The 24,430-nt window shown below is 53.2% G+C and overlaps 1 protein-coding gene across 1 annotated transcript in view; it reads left to right on the top strand.

Moving 5' to 3' along the window:
- GLIS1 (GLIS family zinc finger 1) overlaps positions 1–24,430 on the top strand; it is a 246,567-nt gene that overhangs the window by 155,448 nt on the left and 66,689 nt on the right. The window contains exon 3 of the mRNA XM_027970436.2: positions 2,451–3,333. Within this exon, the coding sequence (XP_027826237.2) occupies positions 2,451–3,333 (883 nt within the window). The remainder of the gene's footprint in view (positions 1–2,450; positions 3,334–24,430) is intronic.

Here is a 24,430-nt window from a genome sequence, read left to right as displayed (position 1 = left end):
TAGTGTTGGTTGCTTTAACCTGGCTTTGTTATTTTTTAATGTACTTATTTTTAATTGGAGGATAGTTGTTTTACAATGCTCTGTTGGTTTCTGCCATACATCAGCATGAATCAGCTGTAGGCATACACATGTCCACTCCCTCTTGAACCTCTCTTCCACCTCCCACCCCATCCCACCCCTCTAGGCTGTCGCAGAGCACCAGGTTGGGCTCCCTGCATCACACAGCAAATGCCCACTGGCATCTGTTTTACACACGGTCTGTTTTTAAAGAGATTGCTCCAAACAGACGCTCATCTGGCTGCCCTTCCCCACCCATGCCCACCTCCGCCAGAATCAGGATTATGACCATGCAAAGAGCGCTGTTGTTTTTAAGCTCCACAAAGTCATAACTTCAGATAAGATCTTTAAGCTGCTCAGAGCTTTCTGCTGGCAATAGTGGGCCCAGAGTCCCCAGCCCTGTAGATTGGGGGTATGTGTCTGCTCCCTCTGATTCCACCTGGTGACCATGCTCTGGACAGCAGAGTTCCTGGGAAGGAAGAGAGGCCTCTGGTGAGTGAGGCAGAGACTTGTTCAAGTGTAATTGAGAACCAAACAGAAGAACCCCTTGCCCAGCCTCCCATCCAGGGAGCACTTCAGGTTAGGTTTCGCACATGGGAAGTCTACACACTGGGAGGGAAGGGGAGCCTGGGCTCTGGCCCCAGCCCTGTCGCTGGTTTGCTGCTGTGGCTTCTGTGGGCCCCCAGCCCTCTTGGTAGCAATGGTGTTGGAGCCAGTGGTTTCTGAGGGCTCCAGGCTCTGACTTTCCTACTCTCCTGTCCTGTCTCTGCTCCTCCACCTCAAGGCTGGAGCTGAGGGGACCAGACCTTCAGGGACCCAAGAGGGAGGGGATGGGGCTGCCGGGCCACTTTGGGAAGCAGAGGGACGGGGTGACCCCACCACCCCTGGCTCCAAAGAGCCCCAGGAAGATGGCGGTAATAAGGTCAGTGCTGGTGGTACCCTTCACCCTGTCCTCCTCCCAGAGGGCTGTCACAGCACCTGTCTCCTCCCTTGATCCTGGCAGCCACCCTCCGTGGTAGGGAGGTTTAGTCCTCATTTCACAGGTGAGGAAACTAAGGCTTGGCTGGGGAACGGTGCAAGGGGGTGTGGGGTCAGGCTTTGGGCATGTCTGTAGGCCTCATACTCTGCCCAGCCAGCTGCTGGGGCTTCTCTGGCCCTGAGCCCAGTGTCACTTTGCTGGTGTCTCCCCTTCTCAGAATTCTCTGATGCCCGGCAGCCCTGACACCTCTTTCTGCATGGACTTGTCCTGCATTTGGGAGAGGCCCCTTCTAGGAAGGCATGATGATGACAGCGTCTTGACCAGCCGAGCCCTGCCCATCGTCATCCTCACCCTCAGGAGAGCCATTCAACATCAGGGGGCAGGGAGAGGTCCAGAGCGTCTTGCCAAGGTCTGCACAGTGAGGTGTGGCTGAGTCTGGCCCCAGGTCTCAACCTGAGACCTGGGGGTTGGGTGTTCCCTAGTGGTCCGGTGGCTAAGTGCTCCCAAAATGCAGGAGACCCAGGTTTGATCCCTGGTCAGGAAATTAGATCCTGCTTGCTGCCACGAAGACAGAAGATCCTGCGTGCTGCTATTAAGACTCGGTGCTGCCAAATAAATAAATAAATAAATATTTTTTTAAAAAGAGAGAGAGACCTGAGGGTTAAGAGCAGTTAACCTAGATCTCACACTGTCCCACTTGGCCTGCCTTCCCATGGCTTCTCCCCAGAGTGGCATTTGGTACACTCACTCACTTGACATTCTGGAACATTCCCCCCGAAAAAAGTTTTCTTCAGTTTTTCCTGGGATGACCCCTCACTGTGACTGTGATTCAAACCCCTACCCACTGATGTTCACAGTGGAAAAAAACAGATTGCTTGGGGCAAAACATCACATTTTTAGAAGTAAAGAATGATTACAAGAATTAAGAGAGATTTAAGGGACAAGTAAGCAGAATTTAAAACAGACTGGACCTGGTGTCCCTCAGCAAACCATTCTCAGCCTTCTTCCTCCAGAACTCACTAAAAGGTCTCGGGCAGGGAGACAGGGCAGACCCAGGGAGGCCTCAGAGGCAGGACACATGGTGCTTGGAGAGGGTGCTGGAGAGGGTGGTCTGGATATAATAAAAGGACAAAATGCGCGCCCCACTGGCATTTTCCCCCACACAGTCATGTTTTCAGACCTCCTGCCTCTCTTGAACATCTCCCCAGCCCTCTCCTCTTCTCTCTCCCCTCTTGCTCCATGCTCTTTCCTGCTCACTGGACCACCAGTCCTCATCTCTGCTGCCAGCCGTCAGCCTTCCTCCTCTGCTCTGGGCTTCTCCGCCCGCTCCGTCCTCAGGCTCCCACTGTCCCCGCCCGGCCCTCCCCACTGTGGAGTGCCCACCCTCTCATGACCCCTCTGCATTGTCTTCCAGGTCCCCCAGGCCCCAGGCCACCTATGTGAATGGTGGCCTCCCGGCCACACAGCACATCAAGCAGGAATCCCTCCCTGACTACCGCGCCATGACGGAAGCTCGCGCACCCCCATCCGCCCACTGCCGGGCCCCGCCGGCCACAGGCCTGCACACAGACCTGGACCTCCCGGGCCGAGGCCTTGCCAACCCCGCACCTTCCTGCTACCTTCTGGGCAGCGAACCCAGCTCGGGCCTGGGACCCCCACCTGAGGCCCACCTCCCGGAGGGGGGCCTGAAGCGCTGCTGCCTCTTGGGGCTGCCCCCCACCTCGTCGGTCTCCGTCTCGCCCTGCGCCGCCTCCGACATCACTTCCATCATCCGCTCCTCCCAGACAGCCCTGGTTACCTGTGTCAACGGACTCCGGAGCACCCCTCTGCCGGGAGACACGGGGGGCCCTCCCAAGCGGGCCCGGCCTAGCTCTGCGTCCACCGAGAGCCACGAGGGCAGTTTGCGGCTTGAAGCCTGCCAGAAGGCCAGCTTCCTGAAGCAGGAGCCCGCGGACGAGTTCTCAGAGCTCTTCGGGCCTCACCAGCAGGGCCTGCCGCCCCCCTACCCCCTGTCTCAGCTGCCGCCTGGCCCGGGCCTTGGAGGCCTGGGGCTGGGCCTGGCGGGCAGGGCATTGGCTGGGCGGCAGGCGTGCCGCTGGGTGGACTGCTGTGCAGCCTACGAGCAGCAGGAGGAGCTGGTGCGGCACATCGAGAAGAGCCACATCGACCAGCGCAAGGGCGAGGACTTCACCTGCTTCTGGGCAGGCTGCGTGCGCCGCTACAAGCCCTTCAACGCCCGCTACAAGCTGCTCATCCATATGAGGGTGCACTCGGGGGAGAAGCCCAACAAGTGCATGGTGAGTTCCCGCGGCCTCCGGGTTTGCCCCCACAGTGCTGCGCCCGGCTCACTGCGGGGGGAGCTCTGCCTGGGGGCCTCCCCTGCTTGCAGCGGGAAGGACCAATGCTACGGATGTGGCCGCTGGTCACAATGATTGGTGCCCCGTTCACTGGGGACCTTGGGGGAGAGCTCCTCGGACTCGCCAGGCACCCTCTTCTCTCCCCTCTGTGGTCTGGTGTCGCATGCAGTTGTTCAGGTGGTGACACATGTGATCTGGGGTCAGAGCAGCTCAGCCAGCCTTCTCTCTCACACACAAATGCTCGTGTCCCATCTGCTGATGGCCGGGTGAGTCAGGGGGAATATGCTCGCCCCTGGCACTGGCTCTTCACTCGGGGTCACAGGCTTGATTTCATCCACAGAGCACCGGGTCCTTATAGGCATCAGGCTTGAGAGCTGTGGGTGCCCAGGGCAGGCTTTGGGGTGAGACCTTGGGTTAGCAGGTAAGGCCCTGGATACACCTGCAGCGTTCTGGCTGAGGTGGAGACTAAGGTTTCCAGGGACATCCCTGTGTTTGCACACACACATGCACACACACACACACACACGCACGTTAACTGTAGGCACTGGGGCCTCCAGCCCTTCTGACTGGTCATTTTCACGTGCTGCTCTCACTGTGGTGGAATCTGTATCAGGTTAGGAACGTCGTCTTAGTCTCTGATATCTTTAGCCAAGCTACCCCCAAGGTCCCGCCAGCTCATCAGGACAGGTGCCTGCCTGGTAGTGGAAGGGCCAATGGAGATACCAAGTCCCAGCTCTGTCTTCCCAACTGTTGGGGCTTGGGGAAGGCAGAGGAAGGAAGCAGTGGGCCTGGTCTGTAGGGCCAGCGTCATAGCCAAAGTTGAGTTCTTCCAACACTTGTATGCACTCACTGTCTCCGGGCCCTCCCCTGCCTCATGGAGAACTCAGTCTGGGAAGGGGTGCAGCTGGGGCAGAGGTGGACCTCTCTCTGTTCTTGCTCAAAGTGCCGGGCAGCATTGTAGGGCCAGGGAGGGGGTGAGAAGCATCAGCAACCAGCAGCATAAACTCCATCCTTCTGGGACCAGCTGTTGGCCCTTGGGGCCCATCTGCTTGTGACTTGGGCACCCACTGGACCAGCTTATGTAACTTCAAGGAAATTATGTCCTGAGGATGAGAAGAAATTCACTCTATAGACAAGTGAGGGGCAGGGGATGGCCTCTGCCAAAGAATGAAAGTGGGGTGGTTAGCGTGCTGGGGTTGTGGGGAGAGGCCGGAGCGAGCAGGCTGAGAAGGGGACTGTATTGTGTGTCTTTGGGCTGAGAGTGTGCTGGAGGGAGAGCTGGTGGCCAGGCTGATTCCTGGTGATGCCCCTGTTCATCTGGGGTGTTGTGACACGTGACTTGTAAGAGGGCATGCCCCTCTCTGGGAGGAGTTGTCCAGAGCACATCACAAGGCAGGGTCCTGGGCTGCACACAGTCCCCATCTCTCTCTGAGATCCGGCGGTTGACAGCCACTGAGCTGCAGTTCTTCACATCTCTCTGGGGGTGACCTCACTGGTACCTGCAAGGCCCTTGCGGAGGCTGCCTGACCTGAACCCTGGCATGGCACTTTTCTTGGGCTCCCATGTAGAGTTGATGGGAGGGAGGTGAGTGACCGGCTCTGAGATGGAGTCTGTATCCACTCAGGGAGGAGAAACCTAAATGGGCTTCATGGGGCAGGTGATGTTCAAGCCATGTCTGTATTTATCTGGGGTTGCCAAGGGCTTTTGCAGATGAAGAAGTGGAAGTTCAGTAGGGCCCAGCTGGCCTTCCACCTGCTGCTGTGAGAACACTTCATCTTACCTCTTAGGGGGTTTAGGATTATGGTAGTAAGACCTGCAAGCCTGGCTCCTGAGGGCTGACTGTGTGCAGGGGCTATTCTAAGCCTGTGGTCCTCATGCTCCTGTGGTCCTCACAACAATGCTATGGGGCAGATACTATTTTTCCCCATTTTAAAGATGAGGAAACCGAGGCTCAGAGAGATTGTATAATTTGCCCCAGGTCCCACAGTTAGAAACAAACCATAATGGCAACAATAATAGAGGCTAATAACCTTGCTAGTAATACTAATAACAGTGATGAGGATAACTTGCTCCCTTGTGGCTCAGCTGGTAAAGAATCTGCCCGCAATGAGGGATACCTGGGTTCGATCCCTGGGTTGGGAAGATCCCCTGGAGAAGGGAAAGGCTACCCATTCCAGTCTGCCCTCTGATGCCCTCTCACAACACCTACCGTCTTACTTGGGTTTCTCTTACCTTGGATGTGGGGTATCTCTTCACGGCTGCTCCAGCAAAGCGCAGCCGCTGCTCCTTACCTTGGATGAGGGGTATCTCCTCACGGCCTCCCCTCCTGACCTTGAATGTGGAGTAGCTCCTCTCGGCCCTCCTGCACATTGGAAAAGACTCTGATGCTGGGAGGGATTGGGAGCAGGAGGAGAAGGGGATGACAGAGGATGAGATGGCTGGATGGCATCACCAACTCGATGGACATGAGTTTGAGTGAACTCCAGGAGTTGCTGATGGACAGGGAAGCCTGGCTTGCTGCAATTCATGGGGTCGCAAAGAGTTGGACACGACTAAGCGACTGAACTGAACTGAACCCACTCCAGTATTCTGGCCTGGAGAATTCCATGGACTGCAGTGCATGGAGTCAGAGTTGGACACCACTGTGACATTCACTTCACTTTCAAGGCTGCACAGCTAGTAACCTTGGGAGTGGAAGCTGAACTCTCATCTTTCTAAACTGTGGTGCTCCTGTTTGCGTGCAACTTCCCCTGTTAACTGATTGTTCTCTGGGGTCCTGGGGCCAGCCCTGCCTGGTGCCATCCTCTGAAGATGGTAGCAGAATCTCTGAGGGCTACCCTGTGTGCTGTGGGCGTGCTGCCTCTTCCAGAGAGACCGGTGCAGTAGGTAACCCAGGGGAAGGGGCGGGCGCTAGTCCGCACCCAGATAAATAAAATCTCCCTTCCCTGTAAAATTATTAATTTCTCATGACAGGCCTCTGCTACCATGTGCTGTAATAGACAAAGGAATTTTGGACCCAGAGCCTCCAGAGAACAGGAAATAGATGAGACACTTTGATTGAAGAGTAAATGGCCCACTAAAATAGCAGTTAATCCTTTTATTATCTTTCCAGCAGCCGTTTCCACAGTTCTTTCATGAGGTAAGCCTTCCCCACCCCGTCCAACTGTAACACTCCCGTCCTCGTCCTTGCAGCTGGTTCGCATTTATCCTGCGGAGCCTCTGCTCCCGCACCAGGCGGGCCTGGAGGAGCCTAGGCCGTTCATCCTCAGGCCTGGCCAGGGCCTGGGGACTGGCTGTGCACCCTCCTTCCCTGGGCGGACGCACCACCCGCCCCCCACCCTGCCCTCTCCGCGGCCCATCCGCGCCGTCCAGAGGAAGCTCCCTAATCTCTTTGCAATATCCTGTTATGTTTCTTACGTTGTCGGAGTTGTCTTAGCCTTATTAAATTTGGGGTTTCATCTGCGTTACGATAGCAAGGTTACATCCAACCCAAATACTGACGCGACGCCTCCAAGACGTTAACTTTGAAAAGATTAATTTCTTGCTTTCTTAGATTGGCTCTCCCAGACGGTTGGAATTCTGATTGTCTGAGACTGCAGAAATTAGCAGACTATGAGTTTGCTTTTTTCCGCATTGAGAAAAAGACAGGCAGAAGTGAAGGAGGAGAATCTCTCATAACCTTAGGTTTTGTGAAGTGATCATGACAACAATTCCTGACTTTTGTGAAGAGCTTGACCAAAGCTGTGAGCACAGCGTGGAAGGTGTGAAGGGCAGGTGAAAGCGCAAACCTAGAGTCACACTGACCTGGGGCCCTGCCGCTTACCAGCTGTGTGACCTCGCTCGGGCAGGGGACTTAACCTCTCTGAATCGTCCTCCTCATCCTCGGTCGCTCAGTCGTGTCCGACTCTTTGTGGCCCCATGGACTGCAGCCCGCCAGGCTCCTCCGTCCATGGAATTTTCCAGGCAAGAGTCCTGGAGTGGGGTGCCATGCCCTCCTGCAGGGGATCTTCCCAGCACAGGGAATGAACCTGTGTCTCCTGCACTGGCAGCCAGGTTTTTAATCACCAACGCCCCCAAGTCTCTGAATCGTACTCAATTGTAAAACGGAGTGATAGTATTACCTACCTTTCAGGGCTGTTGCTATTAGGTTTGAAAGAGATGACGTAGGGAAGTGCTTAGTTAATTCTCATCTTCCTCAGGCATACTCTTCACACTGATCATCTGAAGAGATTCATACGGTAGCCCTAGGAGTTAGGACAGGGTTGTTGATGGCTATTTTACCAATGAGGAACCTGAGACTCAAAGAGCCAGGCAGGAGTGGAGCCTGGACTGGAGGTCGGCTGAATGCTGCAGCCTCCACTGTTGGTGGGGTGGGCAGGACTGTCACATGTGCTGGTGGCCTTGTGGCCAGGTGTCTGCCAGTGACACCCAGCCTCTGCTCAGTGCCAGACAGATGGCTGTTCAGGGTGACTGTAGTTAGAAGGGGGAGCCGGAACAGAGCCACAGGGAGGAGGCTCTGGTCCCTGTTCTCCCAGTCCTGATGCACAGCTGAAGCCTCAAGTCTGGGCTTGCATCCTGCCTGGGTTCCTCTGGCAGCTGCAGCTGCACTGACCATTGGTCCCTTGCCCCCTCCAGACTGTCCTAAATGTTGTTGGACCTGGGATCAGGGATATACATGAGAAAGAGGCTTGACTGGGTGTCTGGGATCACATCTCATAGGAAGTCCTGAGGAAGGAGAGACCTAGCTTATTCCGAGACAAGCTATGTCCAGCTATGGATTTCCTTGCCCCAGCTAAGGTAATGTCAGTTCAAAGACGCAATGTATCTGCTCTGTATCACCTGGTGCAGCTGCCTGGACCATTCCATAGGCTGCCACCTTTGCCCAGGCTCTCCCTTCAGCAGAGTAGACTCCTCAGTGCTGCTCATATCACAGCGTGTGGGGTCCCGAGCATCTGTCCCCGCCCCTCAGTGTCCTGAGACCAGCCCGCTGGGGGGGCCACATTCCTGGCCAGCTGACAGCCCTGACTCATCTCAGCATCTGTGGCTCATCCCAGGGAATTATCCAGGAGTTTGAAATGACTGAGCAGGCAGCTTTACCAATCCATCCTCATCATGTAGGAAGAGGGCATGGGGAAGACAGGCCCTGAGAGAGGGATCCAGGATCGCACAGCAGCAGATGGGGCAAGTTCAGTGGGCAGGGGGCTTCCTGATTCAACCGGTCACCAAAAGTTGGGGAAGTGACCCTCCAATGAAGGAAGATTCACCCCCTGAAACACTTGCTTTGCTGGAGGGACACCTCTCCTGTGTGCCAGGAGTTGGGGGTCTAGAGATGAAGGTGATGTGATGTGAGACCTCTAGCACCGGGGGAGGATTCTACCCTTTAATCCTGTGGTCTTAGCTGCTGGACGAGTGAGGGTGGGAGAAGAGCCAGGAGCTGCAGTTTTCAGCCTGGCTGCTTGTCGGAGTTGGTCAAGGCAGGATGGGAACATTATTGAAATACTCACTGGGTAATTTTCAGTACTTAGGGCTTCCATTCATGTGTGGTCTCAGCCCTCAGAACATTCCTGGAGACTGGAATTATTCCCATTTTACAGATGGGGAAAGGCTAGTCCAGTTCATGCCCAAGTTCATGTCTCAGGTACATCGTGGGGTCAAATTTGAACCCAGGTCTCAGCCTGACTCCAGAGACTGTGCGCTAGCCATGACCCCGAGCCATTTCCCAAGCAGAGAATTGTCATCTGTTTATACATGATAGGAAAACATCCAGATCTGAAACTCAGCAAGCTGATACCGAGCACCTCCCATGTGCCAGGCCCTGGTGGGCAGTGGGTTTACAGAAGGGGATCAGAGTCAACCTGGCCCCGCGGAGCTCTGATGGAGCAGGAAAGCATGTAGACGCCTGTGTTTTACTAGTTTTCCCAAGCCACTGGCCCGTCATCTTAAGAGCCTGCAGGTCCCTGCCCTGCCGACATGATGGGCCTTTTGTTCTGTGTTAGAGAACACTCATGGAATGAAGAATAAGACCATTTCACCATGTTAAAAATCACTGTCAGCTGAAAACAGTCTCCCTTTCTGGAGGCTGTGCTTTCTGGTGAGATTAAAAGGCTGTAAAATTGAGCATGGTTTAAACCCCTTGCCCTGGAGGAGCCTGCTGTACGTGAGCCCATAGAAGCCAAGCTGGTCCAGCCAGGTCTGGTGACCAAACCCACCCGCTTTGGAAATGGGCCTGAGCCTTGCCTCGTTCTGAGGGTGGGGAGCAAGAGGGTCTGGGTAGGAAAACCTTTCTGAGCAAATGCAGTCCTCAAGTTAGCCCTGTGCCCTTGTTAACAGCCCTTACTGAGGTCCGTCCTCTGGGCCTTGGCTTTTGCTGGTACCTCCGTATGGAATACCTTTTCCAGCCTGTGTGTGCGTGGCTAAGTTATTTCAGTCATGTCCGACTCCTTGCCACCTTGTGGACTGTAGCCTGCTAGGCTTCTCTGTCCTTGGGAGTCTCTAGGCAAGAATACTGGAGTGGGTTACCATGCCCTCCTTCAGGGGATCATCCCAACCCAGGGATCAAACCCAGATCTCTTACGTCTCCTGCATTGGCAGGCAGGTTCTTTACCACTAGAGCTGCCTGGGAAGCCCAGCAAACTCCTTACCATCCTGCACAGCCCAGCCCAGTGTCCTCTCCTCAGCTCCCCCCTCTGTGCCTCCTGTTCTCCCAGCATGTGTTGCCCCATTTATAACAGTGCTCCTGGTGTGAATGTCTTGGGGACCACATGCTGTTTGGCGCCTGGCCTGGCCTTGGAGGTAGAGATGCTGAGCCTGTTCCCAAGGCTTTGCTGGGGTGGTCACTTGACCTCTGTGCTCTGAAGCTGTGTGACATTGCCTGGACACTGTCCTCCACAGCAGTTTCTTATAAAGTTGTAAGATTGGAAAGACCTTAAATTTGGTCACAGCCACCCCTAATCTGATACTTGAAATTTTCCTGTAGGAAAGCCTTAATTTTAAACCTGGCCAGCCTGTGATTGTATGCAATCAACTTGACTTTTGTGAGCTTGTTTTCTTACCTGTGAAGTGGAGAGAATACGACTATTCTGAGGCTTCGATGAGGGACTCTGCATGAGATGCTTGTGCAGTGCCTGGCACACAGTAAGCACACAGCGCATGATCTGACTGCTCAGGGCAGTTTGCATTAGGATACGAAAAGAGGGAGGGTCTAAAATGCACGGCGGTCATGCAGTCCTGAGTGTCCCCAGAGGAGCAGAGACTGTCGCAGCTTCCAGCTCGGCCATGGATGCGGCCTTGGATGCATCACTTGGCTATGCTGAGCCTGTTTCCTGATCTGTGAAATGGGGTTGATGCCTAGCATTCTGTGTTTCTTGGGGCTCAGCAGATGCTCCTGCCCTTTCCCCTCTTGAAGTCAAGGTTCCAGCTCCACAGATCTTGCCTTGTACTGGATGCCTTCCTCTCTTCCCCAGTTTCTAAAACTCAAACTCAGGGATCTTCGTAAGGAGAGGCTTTCTGGAAATTTTAGCCTTGGGAACAACTCAGAGCCCTGAGGGCTCCACTCATCACCATTTAGAGGGGGAAACTGAGGCCACAGATGGAAAAGACTTGCCTGGAAAAGAGGAGAGGAAGGAGACTCATCCCTGCTCTACTGCTTACTGACTGTGCAGACTTGGACCAGTCACTTCACTCCTGAGCCTCCACTAATGCATCTGTAAAATGGGGCTTGTGATGCTCACCCAGAAGAGTCTCTGAGGGGTGGAGGCTTGTGCTTCGAAAACTGCAGAGAGCCCTGCAGAGGGTATCAGGTTGAGTCCCCAACTCCCAGTCCAGTGCTCCTGCCTACAACCAAGCCTGGAGTACACAATCACCCTCATAGGTCTGTCCCTTCCAGCTAGGTTTTCCAACTGGCACAGAACCCGTCAGCCACATGCTTCCCAGATGCAGTGCCTAGCCTTTAGGCCTCTGTGTGCAGCTCTTCTGCCCTCCCCCTCCTCAGCTCCACAGGCCCCCAGGCCCATCCCTCTCCCTTCCACATCTGTCCCCCACCCCTGCTACTCCCATGCACTCCCCCATCCCCAGCCCTACCTCATCTCCATCCCTGACTCCCCACCCCCCCCATCTTATTTGAAGTCTGAGTCAGGAATTGGTGAGTCGGGGAGGACCAGTGGCTAAACATAGAGGGTGACTGTTGGGGTTCAGACCCCCGCTCTGCCCCTTAACCAACAGTGAGACCTCAGACAAGTCACGTGGCCTCTCTGGGCCTCAGTTTCCTGCCTGTGTAAAAGGAAGAGTGTTGTGAAAATTAAATGAGATCATGTGTATGGAGCGCTTACCTCATGCCTCCTGGCAAAATACTCCATGCTTCATGCCTGAGAACAGGAGCTCTTGTTATTCTTTTCTTTTTTTTTTTTGAGTCATCAAACCCGAGCTCTCAGAGAGATGAGAATTCCTGGGAGCACCAGACTGGAGGGTACAGGAACACTGGCCAAGTTTGTGAAGTCAGCACTGCTTTATGGAATATGAAAAAAATTAAGGATAAAAAAACACAGCCCTCTGAATTGAATTTAAAATAATAAAAGAGAAGAAGCTTTTGAATTTAATGTAAGTGGAATTGAAATGATTCTCTTATTGGCATGAGAAAGTCAGATAAAATCAACAGTGACTTGAAGAAAGTGTCCAGAACATGTTTTCTAAGAGGGACATCCTGGAAATGGTAAACTTCACGATTGAGCATTAATAGGCTCTGTCTCCGCTGATGGCAGATGGGTTATCTGAGCCGACCTCCTGCGCCTCACTTGGCCTGCTACAGTGATGGACCTCATCTGTTAAGTGAGTGATGAGCCACACCACCCCTCTGTAGCCTTAGTCGCCTCCACGACCCAGGACATGCAGCTTACCTGTTTTCCTCTGTGGGGAGAGTATCTTGCGCTCAGCTGTGTTGTCTCTCCCCCTGCCATCCTGCCACTCCACACCACTGCTAGCTCCTCAACACAGTTTTATTGATGCCCTTACTGCACCAGGGTTTCCCTTGTGGCTCAGCTGGTAAAGAATCCGCCTGCAATGCATACGACCTGGGTTCAATCCCTGGGTTGGGAGGATCCCCTGGAGAAAGGAAAGGCTACCCACTGCAGTTTTCTGGCCTGGAGAATTCCATGGACTGTATAGTCCATGGGGCCGCAAAGAGTCAGACATGACTGAGTGGCTTTCACTTTACCGTGCCAGGTTACATGCTAGGAGCAGGGGGTGCAGCATTGAATGAGGAATGGTCCAGTGCTGAGTGCATTAACCAAATGCTGCAGAGACACAGAGGAGGGAGAAGTGATCCCCCAGGAGGTCATGAGAGCTGGGCTTTGGAGGGAGAGTAGGGGGTTCCCAGATGCAGATCATGAGGGAAGGCATTTCACGGAAAGGGAACAGCCACACAAAAGATGTGACGGTCTTGACCTTGGGGGAAACATAGGTAGCCTCTTGTATTTGAAGTGTGTTCTGTGCATGGGGGCTGGGAGCATAAATGGTGGTTGAAGTTGGCCCTTAAAGGACCTTGAAGTCCAGTATGAAGAGCTTGGACTCTACCCTGAGTGGTGGGAGGGTGCTGAGCAGGAGAGTGAAAAATCAGCATTGACATTTAGAATATTGGGTGTGTTGTGGGAGCATCTGAGGGGAAACAGCAGTAGGCAGATGAAGACACGGAGGCCCAGGAAGGAGCCTTCTTCCCAGGTCCGCTAGAGCAGAGAGTGGAGCCTGGCTGCCAGTCAAGGCCTGGGCACCATGGGCCAGCCCAGCTCAGCTCAGCTCAGCAAGCCAGACACAGTGTCTGTACCTGATTGGGTACCAGAGCTCAGTCCTCCTTTGGAAACAGCATCCAGCACATTTACCAGTGGGAAACGGGAAAGGCATTTCCCATAATGTGGCTCCGTAAAGTTTGCACAACTGTTCTTTGTTTTCCGTCCATCCCCACAATAAATCTTCCTCCACTGCCAGGATTTGGGCCTCCGGGTCTGTAAGTGATTACCGCGCCGACTCGCGCAGCGCTGCCTCGAGATGCATTCTTCTGACGTGGGTAATGATCAAACGAGAGCCCATCACTGAGACTCGCGGCCTTGTGAGTGGCGATTTCCGAATGGCTGGGAGGTGGCCGCCTGCTCTGGCCTCCTCCACGTACCCACACTGCCCTGGCCTCCCTTGATAATCAGCCATGCTGGGGACATAGAGCAGAGAGCTCTATGAGATCATGGGAGGCCTGGGCTGTGCATTTCTTAGGGATGGTGGTCTCTGCTGTCATGGAGAAAAGCAAGTACCCAGTGCGTGTTCAGCTGATGGACCATCCACCATCCTCTCTGTTGGACTGAGACAGAAAACATAGGGTTTTTCAAGCTAAAAGGAACATTTGCAGCTTCCAGGGCATGGCCAGGCCCTGGGGTGAAGTTTGGATAGATAGCTCCTGTGCTCAAGGAATGCTAGGGCAGTGGCAGGACCCTAGTGTTACAATGGCCTCACTGAAATCCACAGAGGGGAAGCTTGCTGGCCAGGTTCACATCTGGAACCCACCTCCTGTCCCTGGTTCCACACTTCATCATCTTCCCACTGCCCACACTTGCCTTCTGCACCACAGTGTAATCACAAGATATGATGAGCCCCTTGTTTGGGGAGACAGTTGGGCCTATGGTGTCCTGTCTGACCAGGTTTAGTTGCCAGTGCACGCGATAGCAGTTGGAAGGCAAGGGAGTTTGGCCCCAGGAAGAGTCTGCTGTGCCTCCAGGACTTGCCCAAGCTTCCAGCCCTACTCCCTGCTCCCATTTCTTCTCCCCAGGCATCCAGGGCAAGAGGAGGTGGCCTCATGGAGGCCACAAGTCTGAATGCTTCTTGCTGTGTGCTGGTTCGCACTTTTGCTGTGTGCTGATAATGGAACCTGAGGCCTGTAGAGAGGGTTTGGCTCATGGAGATCACAGAGCAAAGGAGCCACAGCTCAACTCCCTTGCTTCCCAGTGCAGTGTCTGTTGAGCACCTACTATGTGCCAGGCCCCATGTTGAAAGCTGATTTGTGTTGCCTCTGTCTGTACCACCATTGCCTCCCAGGATTCTGGAGAACGCCAGTTTGTGTTGTGTTTGCACGGAGGGAGAACCCCCCCAGGGCCTCTCCTCTGATGCTGTTCCCAGGCCCTGCAGCACTTTTTGACTGAGGAGGACTCAAGGCTCATGGTGGGAGATGGCTCACTAGAAGTCACACAGAGGAGATGGCTGGCAGCTTGTGCAGTCCACATGGGTCAGAATCACTTTCCCTCCTGGCAGGATCCAGTTCAGGCAGCCCTGTCCAGCAGGCTCCAGGGAGGCTGCAACCAGTGGTGGGTTTCAGATACCACAGCTCCTTACGTGCATTAAAAAAGTATGATGGTTGATTGCTGTGGGTGTTGGTCCCAGAGGAAGCCTGGCTTGTGCAAATGCCCACCTAGGTGGGCACCAACACGCATCTGCAGCTCCTCTGCCCACCCCAACCCCTTATCTTCTTCATGCACATGTAACCACCTGGCCTTGGGACTCAGTTTCTTCACGTGTGTGACAAGGACTTTGATCAGTTCCAAGCCTTTAGGTTTCCTGATCTCAGCTCCACCAGTCTGGGTGAGACAGCGTGGGCCTGGGGTGCAGAGCTTTGTTCCCTCCCCAGCTTTGCATCAGTCTTGTGGCTCTGGAAGAGCCACCAGATCCTCTGGGACTCTGTTTTGCCATCAGTAAGATGGAAGGTTTGGGTCCAGAATCCCTAAGATCTTTTGAGCCTAGTTGCCTTTCAGCATTCCTGGCTGGGCCCTCAGGAAGAGGAAGGAGGTGGAGGGCAAGGAAGGGGCAGGTGTGGGCCGCTGTGAGCTGTCCAACCTCAGTCGCTTCCACACTTGCTCTGCTCCGGCCGCAGGGGATCCCAGCTGGTCCTCACACATGCCAAGTTCATATCCATTTCAGGCTCTGTATGGCTCTTCACTCCTTCTGGGATTCTCTTGTTCCAGCCCTGCCTCCCTTTCACTCAGGCCCATGGAAGCTTTCACTGAAGTTCAGGTCACCTCCTCCAGGAGGCCTTCCCTGACCACCAGTCTAATGTAATATCTTCAGTCACTCTCTGCCCCTCATACTATCCAACATTATGTGTTTGTCTCTGACCTGTTCCCTCCACTTAGTTGTAAGCCCCACAAAATCCAGATCTTTTTGTTTTGTTCCCTATTGTGTTTCCAAGGCCTTGAACCATAGGTGATGGACAGCTATTTGCTGAATAAACGGGATTGAGTGCAAAGGCAGAGGGTGTAACTCAGTGGGACAGAAGTGATGGAGCGTTCTGGGAAGGGCCTAGGCTGAGAGCCAGGAGCCTTGTCCTTTAAAATGAGTTTTGCTACAAACTCACAGGGTCATGGTGAGGACTGCATAGGTCGCTGTCAAAGGGGCATTTCTGGGTTAGGCTGGATGGGTAGTGTGTCCAGAGAGCCCAGCACAGCACCCGGTGCACGGATGGTGCTCAGCACGTGTTAGTTCACTCCTCCCACCCCATCCCTGCCCTGATTTCCTTCCCTCCTTAACCTGCAATATCAGGATAAAGGGAAGTCTGTACCCTAAGTTATCCACCTCATGGAGAGTCAGACCCAGACAGGGGCTTAGAAACCATCTGACTCAATCCTGTCTGTGGGTTTGGAAACTGAGGCCTAAAGAGGAAGAGTTCTTGTCCACGTTCCTGCATGGTTTCTGGGGCTTGGAGAGAAATTTACCATCAAGCCCTTCACAGAGCAGAAGCTCTGCAGTTAGCTGCTGCTGCTGCAGCTGTTTATCATTAATTCAGTCTCCACAGATCTTGTTTTTATGACCATGGGCCCAAAGATAGAGCAAGAGTACAACTTTGCATTAATTGACAACAAAAGGAGTATTACAGCCAAGAATACAACAGAGGAAATGATTAAACTACCCCAAAGCAGCTACTTTAAAGTGTGAGGAAGGAGGGAGAGAGGCATTTGCAAGGAGTGTGCTCTCCTCCAGAAAGCAGGTTAAGCCCTTTGTTTTCTCAGGGAATTTTTTGATGTTGGCATTACTGTCCCGTTTTATGGATGAGGATCCTGAGGCTCAGAGATGTTAAGTGCTGGGAGTCCAACCATGGCTCCAGCATATCGTCTGTATCAGAGTTTTTTTTTCTGTAATCAAGCATGAGTGATCTTTCTCAGTTTTCAGTGATCTCAGCCCAAAGAATGCCTGTCATCTTAATTAGTGACTGCGACTCCCCAAGAACAATCCCACATGATCTGGACTTTGCTTGGATCCTTCTACTTAACCTGCACTGGTTGAGGGGATGGGGTTTGCTGTATCAAGAGTCAGCATCACAAGCCTAAGGCATCCTTGGGCCCCCTTCCCTGGCTTCTTGTGCAAGGAGACAGAGACCTCATAGGTTAGGAGAGCTGTGTGGAGGGTCATAGGAAGGGAGGGGTTCGGGGCCAGCTGTCTGGGCCTCTAGTCCTGGGGATAGGTGAGAGAACCAGGTCAGGCTGGAGGCCTCTGTGGCCGTGACTGTGTGCACAGGGCAGGAGAGAGAATGTGGGGAGGTCCCACAGCCAGTGAGAGTTGTGGAGCTGGGATTCTGATCCAGGGAAGCAGAAGGCATAACCACTCCTCAGGAGGAGCTGGACCCTGCCTTCAAGGCTTTTGCAATTCAATTGCGATCCCTTATTCACCACGATGTTGGTTAGGCAAACTGTCTTCTTCTTCTGGTCTCAGTTTCCTTGTCTGCTTAGTTGGAGTGATAATCCTGCCTCATCTGCTGCAAGTGGTTTACTGCCCTCACCCTGTGTCATCCTCATGACAACCATCACCCCATCGTCCCAATGAGGACACTGGGACCTGGTGAGGCAGGGTGACCAGCAAAGGGTCACATGGCAGGTCAGCAGTGATGCCCGGGGTCACACATCAGTGGTGATGCCCAGGGCCACTTGGTGGGTCAGTGGTGATGCCCAAGGTCATCCACAGGTCAGCAGTGATGCTCAGGGTCATGCGCAAGTCAGCAGTGATGCTCAGAGTCACTCAGTGGGTCATTGGTGATTCCCAGAATCACAGGTCAGCAGTGATGCTTAGGGTCACACACAGGTCAGTGGTGATGCCCAGGGGCACTCAGTGGGTCAGTGGTGATGCATGGGGTCACAGGTCAGTGCTGACGCCCAGGGAAGGCATCACCTGTTGCCCCTCTCCTCTGAGTTCTGCTTCCGCTTATGCCCCGGTGTGATGGTGGTGTCTGTCGGGTCAGTTCTGTTCACTCTGGGAAGCTGGGGGAAGACGAGGTGTGGTCCTGTGGCAAGAGGAAGAGAGGGTCTGCCGCCCGCAGTCAACATCTCTGTCAGGAAGTTTGAGGCTTGTGCCTTTGAAGTGCCAGCCCTTTAATCGTCTTCACGTTGTGAGCCCAGAAAGGTTTGTCCTGACAACTGGTTGGCAAACTCAGCCAGGGAACACTCCCGTGCACACACAGCCAGGCAGTAGTTTCAGCCTTTCAGGAGCTGTCTGAGGTGGTTACTGTGGGTATAAATTAGATTCACCTGGCAAAGCCCACTTCCCACTGGAATCTTCATGAAACTCTCCCTTTGGATCCTGTCAGAGAGGGAAGCATGCAGGAGGCCTAGGTCCCTGGGGAGTCAGCAGGTGGGAAGTCAGAGCTTCCTGGACTCATTGGTGAGATGTGTAAAGCAAGCCAGGCCTCATCAAGACAGGTGCTGACCAGCACTTTTGGCTTCAGCCTCTTCTTCCATAAAAAGTACTAAAACTTATATTTTATGATGGCATTGGTTTCAAGACAACATATTAATATTATGTAGTAAAACATTTTATTTGACCTGGTGTTCATGGTGGTGGTTTAGTTGCGAAGTCGTGTCTAACTCTTTGCGACCCTATAGACTGCAGCCCACCAGCCTCCTCTGTCCATGGGATTACCTAGGCAAGAACACTGGAGTGAGTTGCCATTTCCTCCTCCAGGGGATCTTCTTGACTTAGGGATCAAACCCACGTCTCCTGTGTCACTAAGCAGATTCTTAACCACTGAGCCCCCTGGAAAGCCCTTTTTTTAAAATCTAAAAGTCCCTTGGCTCTTCTGATTATAAATTAAATTCAAACATTTTCATGGGTTCCTAAAGCATTCTGCACTCTGTGTACTGTGTGCAGTGCCTGGTGGACAAGAGCAAGGCCTGCAGAGGCTGGAGCACTTGTGGTGCAGTCCAGGCCTTGCCTCCCTCCTCTTCCCTGGGTCTCAGTTACATCCTCTGTGAAGAGGAATGACTGGAGGAAACCCAAAAAAGTCCTGCTGTGGTCGTCTATGCTGTCTCCTTCTGTTCTAGCGCATTGTACTCCTGATCATTGAGTTCTTGTCTTTCATGAAGAATTCTTGAGTATTCACTACAAAAGATCTAGATTCTGTTAAAGCAACATCGATGAAAGAAAAGAACATAAATACATGAAAACCCTAAACTCACGTAGCTACTGCAATTAAATCTTACGTTTAGTGGAGCTTCCTGGAAGCCAAGGCAAAGAAAGCAAGTTGTTGAATTATAGACTTCTTGTTTGGTAAAGGAGCCAGAGCAACCAGCTGGTGTCTTGGGGGCAGTTTTGTATGGGTATCAAACCTTTGTGAGGCCACAGTGAGAGTCACATGAGCTGATTGTTAGAGGAAGGCTGTCCAAACCATGAATGATGATCAGAATCACTGAACAAAGCCATAGATCTTGTTTTCACAATTAAATTTGCTAAAACCTATATGCAGGTCAGGAAGCAACAGTTAGAACTGGACATGGAACAACAGACTGGTTCCGAATAGGAAAAGGAGTCCATCAAGGCTGTATATTGTCCCCCTGCTTATTTAACTTATATGCAGAGTACATCATGAGAAACACTGGGCTAGAAGAAGTACAAGCTGGAATCAAGATTGCCGGGAGAAATATCAATAACCTCAGATATGCAGATGACACCACCCTTATGGCAGAAAGTGAAGAGGAACTAAAAAGCCTCTTGATGAAAGTGAAAGAGGAGAGTGAAAAAGTTGGCTTAAAGCTCACCATTCAGAAAACGAAGATCAAGGCATCTGGTCCCATCACTTCATGGGAAACTGATGGGGAGACAGTGGAAACAGTGTCAGACTTTATTTTTCTGGGCTCCAAAATCACTGCAGATGGTGATTGCAGCCATGAAATTAAAAGATGCTTACTCCTTGGAAGAAAAGTTATGACCAACCTAGATAGTACATTGAAAAGCAGAGACATTACTTTGCCAACAAAGGTCCATCTAGTCAAGGCTATGGTTTTCCAGTGGTCATGTATGGATGTGAGAGTTGGACTGTGAAGAAAGCTGAGCGTGGAAGAATTGATGCTTTCGAACTGTGGTGTTGGAGAAGACTCTTGAGAGTCCCTTGGACTGCAAGGAGGTCCAACCAGTCCATCCTAAAGGAGATCAGTCCTGGGTGTTCATTGGAAGGACTGATGCTGAAGCTGAAACTCCAATACTTTGGCCAGCTCATGATAAGAGTTGACTCATTGGAAAAGACCCTGATGCTGGGAGGGATTGGGGGCAGAAGGAGAAGGGGATGACAGAGGATGAGATGGTTGGATGGCATCACCGACTCAATGGACATGAGTTTGAGTAAACTCCGGGAGTTGGTGATAGACAAGGAGGCCTGGCATGCTGTGATTCACGGGGTCGCAACGAGTTGGACACAAGTGAGCGACTGAACTGAACTGAATATTCCTTGAGAAAACCCAGGGCCAAGTAGATACTGGTGGTGAAGGAACCTCGCCTGTGTTTTATAGTATATGTTTTATTCTCAGTCTTCCCGTACAGCAGCCCTCTGGGGTAGCTATCATTAATCTCACTGTATAGATGAGGAAACTGAGGCTCAGAGAAGTTAAGTGACTTGGGACTTCCCTGGTGGTCCAGTGGTTAGGCCGCCATGCTTCCACTGCAGGGGGCATGGGTTTGACCCCTGGTCGGGGGACTGAGATCCTCCATGCCACAGGCAACTAAGCCCTTGCACTGCATCTCCTGGACCTGTGCACTCTGGAGCCCTGTGCTGCACACTGCAGAGTCCACATGGCACAGCTTGACAGGAGCCTGCGTGTGCCGCCACAAGAGAAGCCCACACACCACAGTCAAGACTCAGCCAAAAAACGAATGACCTGACCGTGATCACTCAGTGAGGCCTGACTTCTACGCAAGTGGCTCCTCTCTGCAGACATCGTGGGTCAGCCTGTCACTTGGGGGCAGACTCAGCCCCTTGCTCAGGGAGCTCATAGCCTAGTGGACCCTGCAAATCGTCAAAGGAAGAGGGCCACACTGTGATACATGCTTTGAGGAGTGCTCAGGGGTGATGGCACCCTAGTAGAAGGAGGATCTGTCAGCTAGTCCTAGGGTAGGCGGATCAGAATAGCATCTTGGCAGAGGTGAGAAAGGGCCCTAATGTGTACCAGAAGGTGAGACGGTGAAGCCTGGATCCCAGTGGTGGCAGAAGGGAGAGAAGCAAGTTTCTTACTTATAAAACTTATAAACAACAGAAACCAACTCTGGCCATAATAAGCCCATCCCTTCCCTCCCCCCAACCCCTAGAATTTATTGACAGGTCTGTGACCACAGATCATTTGTCCAGAGTAGCAGGAGATGTTGAGGACAGGCAGGATCCGAGGACTCCAAGGGCTTAGAAGCAGGAAACCTTGACCTGCTTCTACAGACATCAGACTATCCACCCACCATGCGGGTTCCTCGACCTCTGCGCTGTCTTGCTCCAGGGTCAAAGCTGTAGCTGGGCATCCCACTGGCCAGGCCTGTCTTTATCCCACTCCCCGAGCTGAGTTGATGGGGGTCGCCCACTCTTTTGTCGGAAGCATTATAAAAGCCTTCCTTATTCATACCTTCACTTCTCACATTGCAGGATTCTTTAATACGAGGAAAACAGGGCAGCCTGCTTATAGGCACTTCTGCAGCTACAGAAATTATTGGATCTGAGAGATTCTCAGGAGAGACAGTCGACAGCAAGGGATGGGAAGCCTGTTACATGTGGGGTTAGAGGAGGAGCTGCCTGGAGAGGGAAATGGCAACCCACTCCAGTACTCTTGCCTGGAAAATTCCATGGATGGGGGAGCCTGGTAGGCTACAGTCCATGGGATTCCAAAGAGTCAGACACAACTGAGTGGCTTCACATTCTTTCTTTCTGTAGTTCCTTTTGGAGAAGGAAATGGCAGCCCGCTCCTGTGTTCTTGCCTGGAGAATTCCATGGACAGAGGGGCCTGGTGGGCTACAGTCTATGGGGTTGCAAAGAGTCGGACACAACTAAGTAACTAACACACACTCACACACACAGGAGGAGCCGAGGTGGTGCTCCGGTCTCTGGCCTGGGCTCATTGTGTGGACGTGAGCACAAGCCCTTGCAGCCCGAGGGAGGAAGGTGTGAGTTTCAGAAGTGCAGAGTAGGGAGGTGCCAGCCCGAGAACCCCAGGGGGTAGAGATGTGTAAGTCTGGGGCTCCGGAGGCAGGAGATGGGCGTCATCTGCCTAGAGGTGGGCCTGGGAGCAGAATGGGGCAGAGGATCCGGTCAGGGAGATGAGGGTGGGGGGCAGGGAATGGAAAGAGTCATTGCCCTTCTGACTGTGCTTGTCCAAGTCTCCAAAAAGAGGTAGCAGGCCAGCGGGCTGGGATGCCTCCTCCTGTCGGGACAACAGAGGGCCCTCAGGAAGTCCTCCTGTGTAGCAGCGTCTGCACCATCTCCAGGGGCCCAGGCTGGCACAAGGGTCGGCTCAGAGTAGCCTCTGAGCGTGTGTGGCTCGCCGTGTGTTCTCCTGCATCTACCTCCGCCTGCTCTGTGCTCCGCCTCGTCCTGCCCTGGGGAAGCTTGCCGTCTAGAGTTGCGCCAGCCTTGGAGGCTGAGTTACAAAACTCCATGGTGAGTCCCCTGGAGCAAAATGGGAACCAGAGGAGAGGATTTAATACATGTTGAGGAGGCCTCCAGAGAGGAGCTCTGGAAGAGTTAGCCAGCTGCTAAAGGATGAGAAGGGTGTCCCAGGCAGAGGGAATGGCATAAGAAAAGGCCTGGTGGCAAGCTCTGCGAATGGCTCAGTGGTGGAGAGAGTGATGAGAGGCGAGCGGGGCTGGTGATGGAGGACCTTGTGTGTCAGACGAAGGGGCTCGGGGCTCTGTCCGCAGGACTGCAGAGACCCGAGGTGGGTTAGAGAAGGAGGGGTGTGAGGTACATCTGAACATAGATGTGTGTGTGTGTGTGTGTGTGTGTGCACTTCCTGTGCCTCTCGTTCACACACTCATGCCAGCACACAGAGGGGCATGCCATCAACTAAAATCTCTGCCCCGCTTGTGTTAATTAACAGGTAATGACTTAATTCTCGAGGCTTTTCCAAGAACGGAGTTAGTGTCTTTGGTTGCAGTTTCCCAGGGTTCCATATCCCCTTTCCTCTAGATTTATGTAAGCTGCTGGACAGCTCTGTGCCTGCAAGCAGTTTTCCAACTTGGCTCCCAAATCCTCTGAGCTGGGCCAGGGTGTCCAGTGAAGGCCTCTGACAAGATGGCAGGTCCCCAGGGGACCACCGCTCTGCCGCTGAACTGATAGCACTGTCTGGGGAGAGGCTCCCTCTGAATGAGCCTAAGCTTTGGGACAGGCTGGCGGGACGTACCCCCTTCAACCTATGGTCAAATACTGGCTGAACTAAGCCTCGTTTTCTTAAGCATGTTCGCATCTAGACCCCACGGCTAGGTGGGGACGACAGTGCCCACCCCTTGGTATTGGTACGGCTGGAACCACGGATGTGGTGTGGACACAGGGACAAAGTGGAGCTGCCTCCTTTATCCGTATTAGGAACCAGCGGACCTCAGAACCCCATTAGCCTCCCAACCAGAGGAGGAGCTGGGGGCACTGCCTCCCCAGAACTAACGACCAAGGGCAGCTGTGCTGTGTGACACTGGGAGGATTACTTTACCTTTCTGAAGCTTCCGCTTCCTAATCTGTAAATTGGCATTTCGGTGGGTGTACCAGACGCAGACCTTGAGAAGAAGATATGTGTCCAAGTGATCTCCAAAGGGAGACTGGGAGAGAGGGCCTGCCACAAGTAACAATGCCTGTCTTCCTTGCTGGGGAGGGGGTTCATTCATTCATTTTGCCCTCTTATTTACTGTTTGGAAACTCACTCCAGTATTCTTGCTTCGAGAATTCCGTGGAGAGAGGAGACTTGTGGGCTGCTGTCCATGGGGTCGCACAGAGTCGGACACGACTGAGGCAACTAAGTATGCATGCATGCATTGGAGAAGGAAATGGCAACCCACTCCGGTATTCTTGCCTGGAGAATCCCAGGGATGGAAGAGCCTGGTGGGCTGTCGTCTATGGGGTCGCACAGAGTCAGACATGACTGAAGCGATTTAGCAGCAGCAGCAGCAGCATATACCCAGCAGTGAGTGAAGTTCTGGGAATAGAGGTGAACGGGACCTGGGAAAAAGGCAGGCTGGATGGAGAAGCTGCAGGGGAAGCTGAGCAAAGGCCTGGTGACATCTGGGGAAACTGAGGCTCAGAGCTATGCTCCACCAGGGCCTCACACAGTGTGACCTCCTGCAGAGCCAGGACCACAGAAGTGGAGGTCAGAAGTGCAGACAGTCTCACTGGGTGAGGCCCAGCCCCAGATCACAGCGCCCTGCTGTCTGGAGCGCCTGAAGCAGGCTGCGGGGGTGGTGTGGGGAGCAGTGGGGTCTCTGTTTGCACAAGCTAACAGGCCTGTGGCAATCGCTACTCTAATTGTCATTGTCCTACAATTTGTGCAACAATTTGTAAGGCATGGAATGGAGCAGAGGTTATGCCCTAAAAACGCCCCTCAGGTGCCAGGCTTGCTGAGCAACCAATGAGAGACCTGTAGTCTCTGGCATCACTCTGAGCTGCCCCCTGGGGACGTGTCCAGGGTAAATCACGTTCATTTTCTAGGGAAGCGCAGAGCCCTCTTCCCCTAAGGAGCTCTGACCCTGGCTCCCCAGCTTCTGGAGTTCTGAGAGCCTGTGTTTATGCGTGTGT

This window comes from Ovis aries, chromosome 1, assembly GCF_016772045.2.
Source record: "Ovis aries strain OAR_USU_Benz2616 breed Rambouillet chromosome 1, ARS-UI_Ramb_v3.0, whole genome shotgun sequence".
Lineage (NCBI taxonomy): Eukaryota > Metazoa > Chordata > Mammalia > Artiodactyla > Bovidae > Ovis > Ovis aries.
This window is presented reverse-complemented; position numbering and strand designations above follow the sequence as displayed.